The 14,724-nt window shown below is 44.6% G+C and overlaps 1 protein-coding gene across 1 annotated transcript in view; it reads left to right on the top strand.

Annotated features, from left to right (window-relative positions):
- LOC120022783 (protein AF-17-like) overlaps positions 1-14,724 on the top strand; it is a 29,513-nt gene that overhangs the window by 4,659 nt on the left and 10,130 nt on the right. The window contains exons 6-17 of the mRNA XM_038966783.1: positions 47-140; positions 503-622; positions 791-877; positions 1,280-1,430; positions 1,664-2,515; positions 3,261-3,427; positions 6,043-6,160; positions 7,307-7,373; positions 8,497-8,645; positions 10,688-10,999; positions 11,143-11,219; positions 12,983-13,347. Coding sequence (XP_038822711.1) covers positions 47-140; positions 503-622; positions 791-877; positions 1,280-1,430; positions 1,664-2,515; positions 3,261-3,427; positions 6,043-6,160; positions 7,307-7,373; positions 8,497-8,645; positions 10,688-10,999; positions 11,143-11,219; positions 12,983-13,347 — 2,559 coding nt within the window. The remainder of the gene's footprint in view (positions 1-46; positions 141-502; positions 623-790; positions 878-1,279; positions 1,431-1,663; positions 2,516-3,260; positions 3,428-6,042; positions 6,161-7,306; positions 7,374-8,496; positions 8,646-10,687; positions 11,000-11,142; positions 11,220-12,982; positions 13,348-14,724) is intronic.

Raw genomic sequence — 14,724 nt, 5'->3', positions numbered from 1 at the left:
GTGTGTGTGTCCTCTCCCATCTGTCTGACTGTCTGACCCTGTGCAGTGCTCAGATGGCTGGCCTGCTGTGTGAGGAGGAGGGCCCTGAGGCTGACAACGTCAAGTACTGTGGCTACTGCAAGCACCATTACATCAAGATGGTAAGAGACTGGCAAATGTATCCAAGTCTGTTTTCAACTTTCTAGGAGATCTCCAATTCTTTTTTATTAAAATGGAATGAAATATGGAAATGTTTTCTAAGAGTGTAGTGTAATAAGAAGACTTTGGAAAGGACTTACAACTTCCTCTTGGATTTGTAACGTCCATTCACGTACTGCATTGAGGAAGGCAAGGAGACATAGCTTTTCAAGCCGGCGTGGAGAAATAGCTTCTTCCCCCTAGTTGCCCCTGTAGCTCTAGCTATTGCCCGTTTAGCTATTGCCCTTATAGCTGTACTTGCCTCTGTGACCGTTACGGTTGGCAGCAGTGTGACTCTCTGCCTCTCCTCTGTGGGGTCCTGTAGCAGAGGAAGATGCGCTCCAGTGGAGAGAACACAGAACGCAGCTCCTTCGGCCACTCCAGGGGGCGCTCCACATCCCCCGCCCAGGACAAACACGGCTCCCACCACCACAGGCTCAGGAAGGTGAGTGTGTGTGTATTGTGAGTGTATTGTGTGTGTGTGTGTGTGTGTGTGTGTGTGTGTGTGTGTGTGCGTGCGTGCGTGCGTGCGTGCGTGCGTGCGTGCGTGTGTGTGTACTGAATGTGCATTTGGCTAATGCTTTGTGTGGCTTTTCCCTTTGGTTTCATTCAGAGTCACAAGGACAAGATGAGGCAAAAGGAGCGGCATAAAAAGTCATCTGATGGTCTGGGGTCCTCACTGTCCAGCAGTATGGACAAGGTAAAGCCAACCCCAATATTTACACCCCTAAAATGCCCTCAGTCTCTGTCTCTTTCTTTCTAACCTCTCATCTTTCTCTCTCTTTCTCTCTCTTCTCTCTCTCTCTTCTCTCTCTTTCTCTCTCTCTAGTCTCTCCCCACCTCCACCCATCCTATATGTCTTCCTTCATTGTTCTAGTATAATCATTTGGGCTCCTAAATAGTTTCAACTATTGCTTATTGCTAAGTTGATACATTTGAGAAAATGGTTTTATTCAGGTGAGGTCCTTGGTTGAACTCTCTAACAGGACCGTATTACAATATTTTCTAACGAGCGTAAATGGCTTTAATCTATGACATCAAACCCCTTCTCAATCCATAATGACACACTTTCCCCTGTGACCTCTCTGTGTTGTTGATTTAGTTGTCGTCGGGTCACCACAGCAACAAGGACAGCGAGGGGAATTCAAAGAGGTTGAGCTCTCACGGCCAGGTGGGACATCGCATTAAGAAGACAGGAAGCATTGGCAAGAGCTGCTCCTCTTCCTCTTGCTCCTCCAGTCCCTTCAACACTGGTACAAAGCTAATCCTTTATGGGCCAACCAACCAGCCATTTTGTGTCCAACAACTTCTCAGTCAGTTCTGTTTGTGAATAACCAACTCTCCAGTGCAGAGCACTTTGTTTTGGTATAACTTCACTGTGTTTAGTCTGAACGTGTGTTTTATAATGGTTTAGGTATAACTGCACCGTATAGTGTTGTCTGGTTATTGTGTTGTGTTTAGGAATAACTACGGTGTGTATTCCCAGGTGGCGGCTCCCAAGACTTCCTCCCGTTCTCCTCTACCTCTCGTTTGGAGCGCGACCCCGACCGAGGAGCGGACGAGCATGGTGCCGAGGAGCACCGCGACGAGCGGACCAGACGGACAGCGCCTGAGGAAGATGACGAAGAAGAGGAGGAGGAAAAGGAAGAAGAGAAAGAAGAAGAAGAGGAGGAGGAATTGGACAATAGTAAATATCACAACAAGGCCTCTCTGCAGCCCCCGGCCCTGACCCCGGTTGACGGACCTCACGGAGGGTCGTCGCAGGGTCACGAGAGGTCAGAGGGCGAGGCCAACTCTTTTGAGACCAAGGTCACAATCTCCACCTTCGGCTCCATCATGCGCATCACTTCCTCCTCGAGTGGGCTAGGCGGCGGCAGCAGCAAGCTCCGCAAAATCTCCTCCTCCTCTTCCTCGGGGGACTACAAGCTTTCAAAGTCGCTTCTCAAGTCCCCGCACCTAGCCACGCCCCCTATACTGGAGGAGGCCGACGTAGAGGAAGACAAGGCCACGCCCCCACCACCGCTGCCAACACACCGGGAGAGGAGGCACCGTGGCAACAAGAAGAGCCGGCACGGACCGGGGCGCCCGCGGGGGAGCAAGAACCGGGAGCGGACGGAGAGGCGAGAGGAGGAGTACCGGCAGCACCATCACCACACGGCTCCTGCTCCACCTCCTTCCCTAACCTCCTCCACCTCGTTCTCCTCGCTCTTCCCCAGCTCCTCCACCCTCCCCCACACAGCGTACTCCTCCACCCTGCCCACCTCCTCCCTCTCCTCCTCCTCCTTCCCCTCCTCCTCCACTTCCTCTAGCGTCAGTTTCTCCACAGGCCGCGGCTCCGGTGAGTCTCACCAGATCTGTCTGAGTGGGCGTACTTTCTGTGCGGAAGCCCTCTAGCTTCCTGTGTGCGCACGAGTGACTGCAAGCGTGCACTTGCATGTGAAAATAATACACAGCATTTCTGTCTATTGTGGCTGTGGATGATGAATGTACACATTATAAGTATGTGTATTTAGAGATGTTCAGGAAGCAAGATACCTCATTTAGAAAATGGCGGCCAGATTTAAGCTTGTACATATTTGCACGACAGAGAAAGAAAAGGAGGAAGAAGTGTAACAGATTGAGTAAAAATAAGAGGGAAGAACCCTGGTATGTGTAAAGCTTTTTGCTTATGACTTTTTGAACAGAACTAGAAGTGCAGACTGCACATACGTAGTACATCTTAGGTAGTTAGTGATCTGTGCGTCGTAAAGAGATTTGTTAGATTGTGGTTTTGTGTTGTGTCAACAGAGAGAGCATGTGCGTCAATGGCTGGGTTGACTTCCTGCTTTTGCTCTCCTCTGACAAGATATGACCTCAACACTTTTAGGTGTGCTGTTGTGTGTGTGCGTGTGTGTGTGTGCGTGTGTGTGTGTGTGTGTGTGTGTGTGTGTGTGTGTGTGTGTGTGTGTGTGTGTGTGTGTGTGTGTGTGTGTGTGTGTGTGTGTGTGTGTGTGTGTGTGTGTGTGTCTGTACATATGTGCATGTGTGTGTTCTATAAATGAATTGCATTTATGAATTAAGTCTGACATTACTCTCTTGGTTAGGAATCCACACCGGTCACAAGGACCCTCTGTCTTTGAGTGACGGTGTCTGTAACACCCCTCTATCGTTGGGCGGGGGCATATGTAGCACCGCTCTCTCTTCAGGACTCCTGCCATCTCACGTCTCCACGCTGTCACTTCAACCAGTCAACTCTGCCCTCAACACCCAGGTACTCCAGAAATCAACATCATGTCTGCGTTAGAGCCTTACCCATACCCGCGACATTCAGGCCCTACCCTACCCAGGCCCGATTGCTTCTGCCAAATTTAAGGCAGAAATCAGAAATAACTTCCTGCGTTAGTCATTCCGTTAGCTGCTCCTCTCTGTCTGTCACGAGCTCCCTGCTCTGCTCATGGCGGCTCTGAGTCTGTGAGTAGCCATAGCAACGGCTCCGCTTGGGCTACTCTGCTCAATGAAGAGACATGAGAGAGCAGTTAGCTGTTGGTACTTTTCATCACTCTAAACTCTGTGATATAAACTCTTCTTGGTCTTATATTTGATGAGGTTGAAGCAATTGTGACGTCATGTTGTGATCTTAGTCAGATATGACTGTACTGCGCAGCAGAGCACGAGCAAATGGCTCAGGTTCAACATTTTTGTGATCAATTTAGTGATACCCAAACCCTGCCCGTACCCTAGTTATTGATGAATAAACAGGCCCCACCCGGCCCTAACCCCATGTATAATGTCAGAGCCCGTCGAGCTCGGGTCAGCTAGCAGAGCTTTAGTCTGCTTCCCAAATGGCACCCTATTACCTACAGTTGAAGTGGGAAGTTGACAGACACCTTAGCCAAATACATTTAAACTCAGTTTTTCACTATTCCTGACGTTTAATCCAAGTAAAAATTCCCTGTCTTAGGTCAGTTAGGATCACCACTTTATTTTAAGAATGTGACATGTCAGAATAATAGAGAGAATGATTTATTTCAGCCTTTATTTCTTTCATCACATTCCCAGAGGGTCAGAAGTTTACATACACTCAATTAGTATTTGGTAGCATTGCCTTTAAATTGTTTAACTTGTGTCAAACGTTTCGGGTAGCCTTCTACAAGCTTCCCACAATAAGTTGGTTGAATTCTGGCCCACACCTCCTGACAGAACTGGTGTAACTGAGTCAGGTTTGTAGGCCTCCTTGCTCGCATACGCTTTTTCAGTTCTGCCCCCAATGTTCTATAGGATTGAGGTCAGGGCTTTGTGATGGCCACTCCAATACCTTGACTTTGTTGTCCTTAAGCCATTTTGCCACAAGTTTGGAAGTATGCTTGGGGTCATTGTCTATTTGGAAGACCCATTTGCGACCAAGCTTTAACTTCCTGACTAATGTCTTGAGATGTTGCTTCAATATATCCACATAATTTCCCTCCCTCATGATGCCATCTATTTTGTGAAGTGCACCAGTCCCTCCTGCAGCAGAGCACACCCACAACATGATGCGGCCACCCCTGTGCTTCACGGTTGGGATGGTGTTCTTTGGCTTGCAAGCCTCCCCCTTTTTCCTCCAAACATAACGATGGTCATTATGGCCAAACAGTTCTATTTTTGTTTCATCAGACCAGAGGACATTTCTCCAAAAAGTATGATCTTTGTCCCCATGTGCAGTTGCAAACCGTAGTCTGGCTTTTTTATGGCGGTTTTGGAGCAGTGGCTTCTTCCTTGCTGAGCGGCCTTTCAGGTTATGTTGATATAGGACTTGTTTTACTGTGGATATAGATACTTTTGTACCCGTTTCCTCCAGCATCTTCACAAGGTCCTTTGCTGTTGTTCTGGGATTGATTTGCACTTTTCGCACCAAAGTAAGTTCATCTCTAAGAGACAGAACGCGTCTGACGGCTGCGTGGTCCCATGGTGTGTATACTTGCGTACTATTGTTTGTACAGATGAACATTGTACCTTCAACCATTTGGAAATTGCTCCCAAGTATGAACCAGACTTGTGGAGGTCTACAATTTTTTTCTGAGGTCTTGGCTGATTTCTTTTGATTTTCCCATGATGTCAAGCAAAGAGGCACTGAGTTTGAAGGTTGGCCTTGAAATACATCCACAGGTACACCTCCAATTGACTCAATTGATGTCAATTAGCCTGTCAGAAGCTTCTAAAGCCATGACATCATTTTCTGGAATTTTCCAAGCTGTTTAAAGGCACAGTCAACTTAGTGTATGTAAACTTCTGACCCACTGGACTTGGGATACAGTGAATTATAAGTGAAATAATATGTCTGTAAACAATTGAAAAATGTATTGTGTCATGCACAAAGTAGAAACTCTAGTTTCTTAACAAGAAATTTGCGGAGTGGTTGAAAATCGAGTTTTAATGACTCCAACCTAAGTGTATGTAAACTTCCAACTTCAACTGTATATACAGATGTATGATCTTCATTTGAGCCAGTTTGCTACAGCAGAAAAAGAATCCTGCTGCAACAGGAAATATTAATTATTATGTGGATTTTAATTAATGGACACTTTTGTAGGGGTTGATAAATGTTTTCGTAAAGGAGTCTGAAGTTTCAAAGTGGAAATTACAAACTTCATGCGCCGTTTTAAACCTCAAGTACACTACAAGTTAAAAATGTCCTGCTTTGCAGGAAAGTTCTCCTGCAACAAGGTGATCAAATTAAGGTCCTACATCTGTAGTGCGCTACTTTGACTATGGGCTCTGGTCAAAGTAGTGCCATTTGACTGAGCCTATCAACGATATCATGTTACACCTAAAATAGTATCCCACATGTATTCAGTTGCCAGGTAAATGAGATCCTAACTTTGTTCTGTGTGTGTTAAACCCTTGTAGGTGCACCCATGTTCCAGCTCTTCCTACAGCCTCAGCTCCTCTCAGCCATTTAGCAGGATCCCTTCTACTGCCCGTACACTGCCCTCACTACTGAGCCAAGCCCAGACCTCACTTCAAGGTAACACACACACACAGTCGTTAGTGAGATACTTATGTTTGCTATGAAGTTACATAGGGGAGAGTGGGGTAAATTGAGACAAAGGCGTAAATTGAGCCACCTTTGTTTCTAGGAAACCATACACAAAATTAATAATCTGACCAAATATTTAGGAATATTTGGTCTTCATTTCAGTCTGAGACGGAAGAAATCACATGGATAAAGTGGTAAGCAAGTTAGGTAAAAAAAAACACCAGGTCAAATTAATTTATTGTGTTAGAGGTTTCATTATGCTTGTGTCTAAGCCAAAGTAGATAATTTGCAGATTGTTCTATACAGCAGTTGGGGTCTCTATAAGCTTCAATATGAGGTCCTAAACCTAGCATGAAAGTACATCCTTGTACCTGTGTGGGATAATATAGTCAAAATGTTTGCCTTGGGGTAAGTTGAGCCAATGACCATGGGGTAAGTTGAGCCAATGACCATGGAGTAAGTTGAGCCAATGACCATGGAGTAAGTTGAGCCATGGCCATGGAGTAAGTTGAGCCAATGACCATGAGGTAATTTGAGCCAATGACCATGGGGTAAGTTGAGCCAATGACCATGGAGTAAGTTGAGCCAATGACCATGGAGTAAGTTGAGCCATGGCCATGGGGTAAGTTGAGCCAATGACCATGGGGTAAGTTGAGCCAATGGCCATGGGGTAAGTTGAACCAATGGTTGAGCCAATGGCAAGTTGAGCAAATGGAAGTGTTTTCTTCCCAGGCAGAAAAAATCAAGGCATTATCTCTGAGATATGAGGTAACAACAGGGCCTTAGGTGTTAAGCCTCTGTTAAAAAATCTTTAAAAGTATTAAAAGACAAAAAGCGATTGTGATTGTGTTGAATTGTGTTTGGGAAATGAAGATGGACATGGTTTTAAAAGGGTAGTGGTAATATTTAATTTAGTACAGAAATGTGTATGCGGCTTAACTTACCCTGTCCCACAGCTCAACTAAGTTGTGCCAAGAGACCACTTTTTTTGGACAAGCTATGTTTCCAAAACAGAAAGACATACTGTATTTCTCTTGACGGAGTGATGCTGAATGTAAAAACGTCTCAACTTACCCCACTCTCCCCTACTGTAGCTCCCTGGTAGTTTATCGGCATTGCTCTCTCTCCTCTCAGAGTCCGAGATGGACGACTGTCGCTTCCCATGTCACGACAACTCGTCACGAGAGAGCCTTTCCTCACAGTAAGTTTCTCTATGACTCACTGTCACTATCAGCACAATTCTCTCTCACTGTCACTATCAACACTTATATCTGTCATTGTCACTATCAACACTGTTCTCTCTCACTGTCACTATCAATACTATTCTCTCTCACTGTCACTATCAATACTATTCTCTCTCACTGTCACTATCAACACTGTTCTCACTCACTGTCACTATCAATACTATTCTCTCTCACTGTCACTATCAACACTTTTATCTCTCACTGTCACTATCAACACTGTTCTCTCTCACTGTCACTATCAACACTATTCTCTCTCATTGTCACTATCAACACTATTCTCTCTCACTGTCACTATCAACACTATTCTCTCTCACTGTCACTATCAACACTTTTATCTCTCACTGTCACTATCAACACTGTTCTCTCTCATTGTCACTATCAACACTATTCTCTCTCACTGTCACTATCAACACTATTCTCTCTCACTGTCACTATCAACACTGTTCTCTCTCACTGTCACTATCAACACTGTTCTCTCTCACTGTCACTATCAACACTATTCTCTCACACTGTCACTATCAACACTGTTCTCTCTCACTGTCACTATCAATACTATTCTCTCTCACTGTCACTATCAACACTATTCTCTCACACTGTCACTATCAACACTATTCTCTCTCACTGTCACTATCAACAATATTCTCTCACACTGTCACTATCAACACTATTCTCTCTCACTGTCACTATCAACACTGTTCTCTCTCACTGTCACTATCAACACTGTTTTCTCTCACTGTCACTATCAACACTGTTCTCTCTCACTGTCACTATCAACACTGTTTTCTCTCACTGTCACTATCAACACTGTTCTCTCTCATTGTCACTATCAACACTGTTCTCTCTCACTGTCACTATCAACACTGTTCTCTCTCACTGTCACTATCAACACTATTCTCTCTCACTGTCACTATCAACACTGTTCTCTCTCATTGTCACTATCAACACTATTCTCTCACACTATCTCTTTTACTTGTGTATACTTTACCATTCCATTTAATTCTGTGTACCAACTTTATTCCATTTCGATCTGTTTCTGTTCTCTGTAGCCGTATCCCTGTTTATTTACCACTGTTCTCTCAGGTCTCCTATGAGCAGTCTGCCCTTACTGTTTGACCAGAGGGAGGGCGTGGGCCCTGGGGTCAGAGGTCGCCCTGAAAACGTCCCTCCATCCAGCTCCCACATAGAGCTCCTCCTGGAGAAGCATGGCAACGGAGAGATGGGAGCCAACAGTAAGTACAGTGGGTTGCGAAATTATTCACACCCCTTGGCATTTTTCCTATTTTGGTGTTTGTATCATTTGATTTACACAGCATGCCTACCACTTTGAGCATGCAAAATATTTTTATTGTGAAACAAAGAAATAAGACAAAAAAACAGAAAACTTGAGCGTGCATAACTATTCACCCCCCCAAAATCAATACTTTGTAGAGCCACCTTTTGCAGCAATTACAGCTGCAAGTCTATTGGGGTATGTCTCTATAAGCTTGGCTCATCTAGCCACTGGGATTGTTGCCCATTCTTCAAGGCAAAACTGCTCCAGCTCCTTCAAGTTGGATGGGTTCCGCTGGTGTACAGCAATCTTTAAGTCATACCAAAGATTCTCAATTGGCTAGAGGTCTGGGCTTTGACTTGGCCATTCCAAGACATTTAAATGTTTCCCCTTAAACCACTCGAGTGTTGCTTTAGCAGTATGCTTAGGGTCATTGTCCTGCTGGAAGGTGAACCTCCATCCCAGTCTCAAATCTCTAGAAGACTGAAACAGGTTTCCCTCAAGAATTTCCCTGTATTTAGCGCCATCCATCATTCCTTCAATTCTGACCAGTTTCCCATTCCCTGCTGATGAAAAACATCCCCACAGCATGATGCTGCCACCACCATGCTTCACTGTGGGGATGGCGTTCTCGGGTGATGAGAGGTGTTGGGTATGCGCTAGACATAGCCTTTTCCTCGATGGCCAAAAAGCTCAATTTTAGTCTCATCTGAGCTGAGTACCTTCTTCCATATGTTTGGGGAGTCTCCCACATGCCTTTTGACGAACAGCAAACATTTTTTTCTTTAAGCAATGTTTTTTTTCTGGCCACTCTTCCATAAAGCCCAGCTCTGCGGAGTGTACGGCTTAAAGTGGTCGTATGGACAGATACTCCAATCTCCGCTGTGGTGCTTTGCAGCTCCTTCAGGGTTATCTTTGGTATTTTTGTTGCTTCTCTGATTAATGCCCTCCTTGCCTGGACCGTGAGTTTTGGTGGGCGGCCCTCTCTTGGCAGGTTTGTTGTGGTGCCATATTCTTTCCATTTTTTAATAATGGATTTAATTTGTGCTCCGTGGGATGTTCAAAGTTTTGGATATTTTTTTATAACCCAACCCCGATCTGTACTTCTCCACAACTTTGTCCCTGACCTGTTTGGAGAGCTCCTTGGTCTTCATGGTGCCACTTGCTATGTGTTGCCCCTTGCTTAGTGGTGTTGCAGACTCTGGGGCCTTTCAGAACAGGTGTATATATACTGGAATCATGTGACAAATCATGTGATACTTAGATTTCACACATTTTGACTTTATTTAACTAATTATGTGACTTCTGAAGGTAATTGGTTGCACCAGATCTTATTTTGGGGCTTCATAGCAAAGGGGGTGAATACATATGCACACACCACTTTTCCGTTTGTTCTTTTTTAGATTTTTTTGAAACAAATTATTTTTTTAATTTCACTTCACCAATTTGGACTATATTGTGAATGTCCATTACATGAAATCCAAATAAAAATCCAGTTAAATTACAGGTTGTAATGCAACAACATAGGAAAAACGCCAAGGGAATGAATACTTTTGCAAGGCACTGTACACTGGGGTGCTTTGTGGCAGTCTATAATATATCTTCATTCTCTGAGAATTTTCTGTTTGTCTTTTTTGGGTGATGTGTCTGCCTTTATGACACAGTCTGTCATACACACCCAATGTCAAATGTATTTTTGGACTCTTTGAAGAGGAAGTGGATTCTTATCAACCCGAGTCAGTCTGATACACTTGCTTTCAGATCCTTTAAAATGGGCTGTGCTGTTCAGCAATGATCATTAGTGTATCCCTTAGGACCTGTCTTTGCACAAACAGTACTGTGTGACACAACACTCAGTATGGAAGCTGTAACAAAACGGAAGGGACTCTAATACAGTGCTATACTCTCACTCTCTTATTTTCTCACTTTCTTTACTACCCCTTTTCCCTGTTTCTTTCCCCCTCTCCCGCCTCCCTCCCCCTTTCCGTCTCTCTCCTCCAGTTGTAGAGATGCTCCAGTCCCTCCACTCGCTGCAGCAGGAGAACCAGCGTCTCCAGGACCAGATTCTCAGCCTGACGGCCAAGAAGGAGCAGCTGCAGCTGCTCAATGTGGAGCTGGCCTGTCCCTTCCCCCCGCAGGTCCATCACTCCCACCACTCCGCCCATGGCCTAGTGCCCACCACCACCCACGCCCACATCAGCTTCCTCTCCTCCGCATACGGTCAGATTCAGAAAGCCCTCCTCATCCTCCACTCCTCACTCATCTCCTCTCAGAAGCTTTCCATCCTCCTTACCTCATTCGTTGTTAGAGTTAGTTTGCTAGTCTGAAAAGAGTGCCACCATCCCCAAACACAAACCTTGTATTTTGACATTATAATCTGGACAGTCGTGTTTTTGTAGTTGGTTCCCTGTCCCTGTATCTATATCCCTGTGTATGTACCTCTCTTGTCCCTATAGACCCCCTCAGCACCAATAAGAGTCCCCTGTCTAAAAGCTGCTTCCTGAATGACACCTCCTTCATCACCTCATCCGAGGTGAGAACCCCTTTGTGCCCACCATACCTTACTTAGTACCGGCCAACACCTGAACCCACTGTGTAGTTAGTTATACAACACTCTTACCCTTTATCCCAAACTGTAGCATTAAAGGTGACATCTGAGTTTCATTTCCAATCAAAGGTGCTGCCTCTACTTGTTTGTACATTGAGTAGCAATGGTCATCTAAATTGTTAAAAAGGTTTTTTAAAACCATTCTAATAAATGCAACTGAAGGACAATGGAGGAAGATACTTCAGATATTGACAGAATTATAGCACATAAAACATCTTACTGGCACGGACAAATAATGAGTTTAGGGATTTAGGTGGGAATTCAGATATTCAATTTATTGTGAAATTGCATTTTTGTTATTAGAATGCAGTCATATATAAATGTTCTTATTGTATTAGGTATTTTGGGGGGTATTTTGTGTTAAAATAAAGAAAATTCTATGTGCAATGTTTGCATAAATACACCAGGTGTATTTGCATATATGAGTAAATTAACATAAAGGGGTGGCACAGGGCTGCAGCCCCCAAACACTACCTCTGTCTACCCTATCTGCACTCACCTGCGCAGACTAGACTGCCTCATTAATTACTGTTGTTCTCACGTTCTCTTGCATAATTCAACAAGTGTGTCAATAGCAGGATACCCTCAGATTAAAATCAACATGCTTGGCTCTAGATTACACCTACAGTATATAAACATACTTTGCATTTTTTTGCGAGATCAAATATAATATCACTATAATCCAAGTGTTCATTTTCGAAAGTTGCTTTTGTTGGGTTCTGAGAATATGAAAATAAACGTATTCATGTCACTGATGGAGTGCTGAGGTTTAGAGGATATACACATGAAGTTAATGGTTATAGGAGGAAGGTATATAGTGTGTGCAACTAAGCTTGGAATGTGTTGAGTGCAGGGAAGTGATTACATGTGGCAGGCATTGATAAGGGCAGAGAGCCATGGATTGGTGATGGAGGGGGGTTGAGGTCAGGTCACCTTAGGGGAGAAATAAACGTTTATGGCCCGTATCACTAGTGTCCTGCCTAGCAGTAAAGAACGATGTTTGTACAGATGGGTAGGAGGAGACTCAGCCTATGAGGAACGGTTAAATATCAGTGCTTGTGTGAAAATGTTTTTGTCTAATGCAGCTGTATTGATCCTCTGGGAAGAATTCGACTTGGTTAAGCTTTCATAATGTCCGTTGAGTGTTTTACTCTGAGAATTAGAACCTAACGCATCTAATTTGTAAACATTTCAACTGTATAAAAGGATTACTTTTTCAAATTCCACAAAAAATGAACACCCATTAAAATCAAGTTATCTTTCTTGTGATGTAAGTGTCAAGATGGTGCGTTATATCCCCAACGAAGGTTTAGCGTTTTTTTATAGAATCAGTGTAAAGACAATTTATTCCATTGAGCCCATTTTAGCCATTACCAGAGTGTGTTTGACAGGTCATTATAAACGTTTCCACGGTCGTGACGTTAAGCAAGAGTATGAAAGAGTCGCAGGAATAAAATGAAAGCAATTCATCCAGCGAGATTTAAGTGACAAGTGGATTTTCATCCATCAAACACAGGAAATAGATGACTGAAAAAGACAGATCTTCAGGTGGGCGCGACATGCATGTTATTACATCGAGGGAATGTTAATATATGAAATATGGGGAAATGAAACTTACAGAATGCACCTGTAAATGAACCATAACTGTCCCATTAGTTTTACCCTGTGTTTTTCTCTTCCGACTCTAGGAGCTCCACTCTGGTAGTCCCTCCCGCAGTAGCTCCTCCCTCTCCTTCCAGAGCACTCCGCCCCCTCAGCAGAGCCCCGCCTCCTTCGGCCAGCCCTTGCTGAACGGGCTGGGTGGGCGGGTTTTGACTGACAGCCTGGGGGGCCTCAGTCAGGCCAGCAGTTCCATGGTGGGCGGGCTCATGGCCTCCCAAGCAGGAAGTCCCCAGCTGAACATGAACGGCGTGCTGGGCAGCCTGAACGGGGTGATCCAGTCACCTGTCCAGAACGGCCCCCAGCCCACCCTGCCGGCCCTGCGGCCCCAGCCTCCTCCTTTGGGCCCCCAGGCACTGGCACAGGGCCTGCAGCTCCCCAAGAGCATGAGTCCGTGAGTACCTCCTCCCTGTCTGATCACCAGAAAAGTATAATGATTGGTGATAGTGTTGGTTGATTGCTGTTGATCAGTTGTTGTTGTTGTTGTGATAGCCACGGCTACTATTTTTGTGAGAGTGATACATTTTTATATAGTCTGACACTGACAGACAGTTGATTTCTTGTTGTTACTGGCTGTGCTGACTGATTCTGGTCTAGACTGTTACTGTAATTGATTTTTGTTGTGACTAATGGGTTGGCTGGGTAAGTGTTGTTTGGACTGGAAGTGTCCCATGATGAGTAATATTTGTATTTCAGGTCTTCTCTCCTGTCTGAGCAGCAGAAGCAGCTCCTTCTCCAGCAGAACTTCACTCCAGTAATGACTCTACCATGCCCTACAAACACACTCAGACATGCAAACACTTGCAGTACACGCTCGTGATGTTTGGCAACGCAATACAACACAACCGTGATGATAAGACGGTTATCATAAGAAGTTAAGATAAAACAGAAACAGTATTAATGGATGAATTGTCAGGACCGAAATAAGAGATACATTATTAAAATATAGCGGCGAGCAGCAATGAACGGGGTTCACAAAGCAAGCACTCAATCATGTAGGAACTATCTTGCTTTATGGGCAATCATGATTCTAAATACAACATCTGGAGTGAATCTGATGTGTGGTTCACGAGGAGAAGATGATTTTGAGCATTAGTGTGACATATGCAAAGAATGAGTTGTTATTCATATTTTCCTTGTTTTTTTTAGATATCATTACCAAAGTCAGTGTGGTTCATCTTAGGGATGTCTGTGATAGTGATGACAAGTTTCAAGTTGATAGGCCGCTGTGGAGTGGATTTACAGTGTTTTAAATGGACATGTGAAATCTGATTTTTTAAATTTGAAGCTAGAGGCTTGTTAGGGGGCGCTACAGGCTGGAGCTGTATAGGGTGAGGTTAGATAGGATGAGTCTGGGGGTGAGGTGGCAGAGGTGATTGGTAGGGGGCGCTACAGAATGGAGCTGTATAGGGTGAGGTTAGATAGGATGAGTCTGGGGGTGAGGTGGAAGAGGTGATTGATAGGGGGCGGCTGCAGCCCTGGAATGGCAGCCCACTGCTGGTGGTTCAGGTGTTGCCTGAGCTTGATCAGGTGTAACTAATGCCAACACTGGGAGCTGCGTTGGTGTACTGTTTTGGACTGGAATTTGTGCTAGAGGTTGCCATCTGAAACCTCAGCTTCTCCAAGATTACTCCATGATTTTCAACAGTTTTTTGCTTTTTGTGGATGGGATTGTCATGACCTATGATGGATGAGGTCATGGGTTGTCTTTGGTGTCTGGTTATGGGTTTTGGACCTGGATTAGGGTTGAACTTTGAAGTCTCTCATTTGT

The sequence above is a fragment of the Salvelinus namaycush genome, chromosome 2, assembly GCF_016432855.1.
Source record: "Salvelinus namaycush isolate Seneca chromosome 2, SaNama_1.0, whole genome shotgun sequence".
Lineage (NCBI taxonomy): Eukaryota > Metazoa > Chordata > Actinopteri > Salmoniformes > Salmonidae > Salvelinus > Salvelinus namaycush.
Note: the sequence above shows the minus strand (reverse complement) of the source record. Positions and strands in the feature narration are given on the sequence as shown.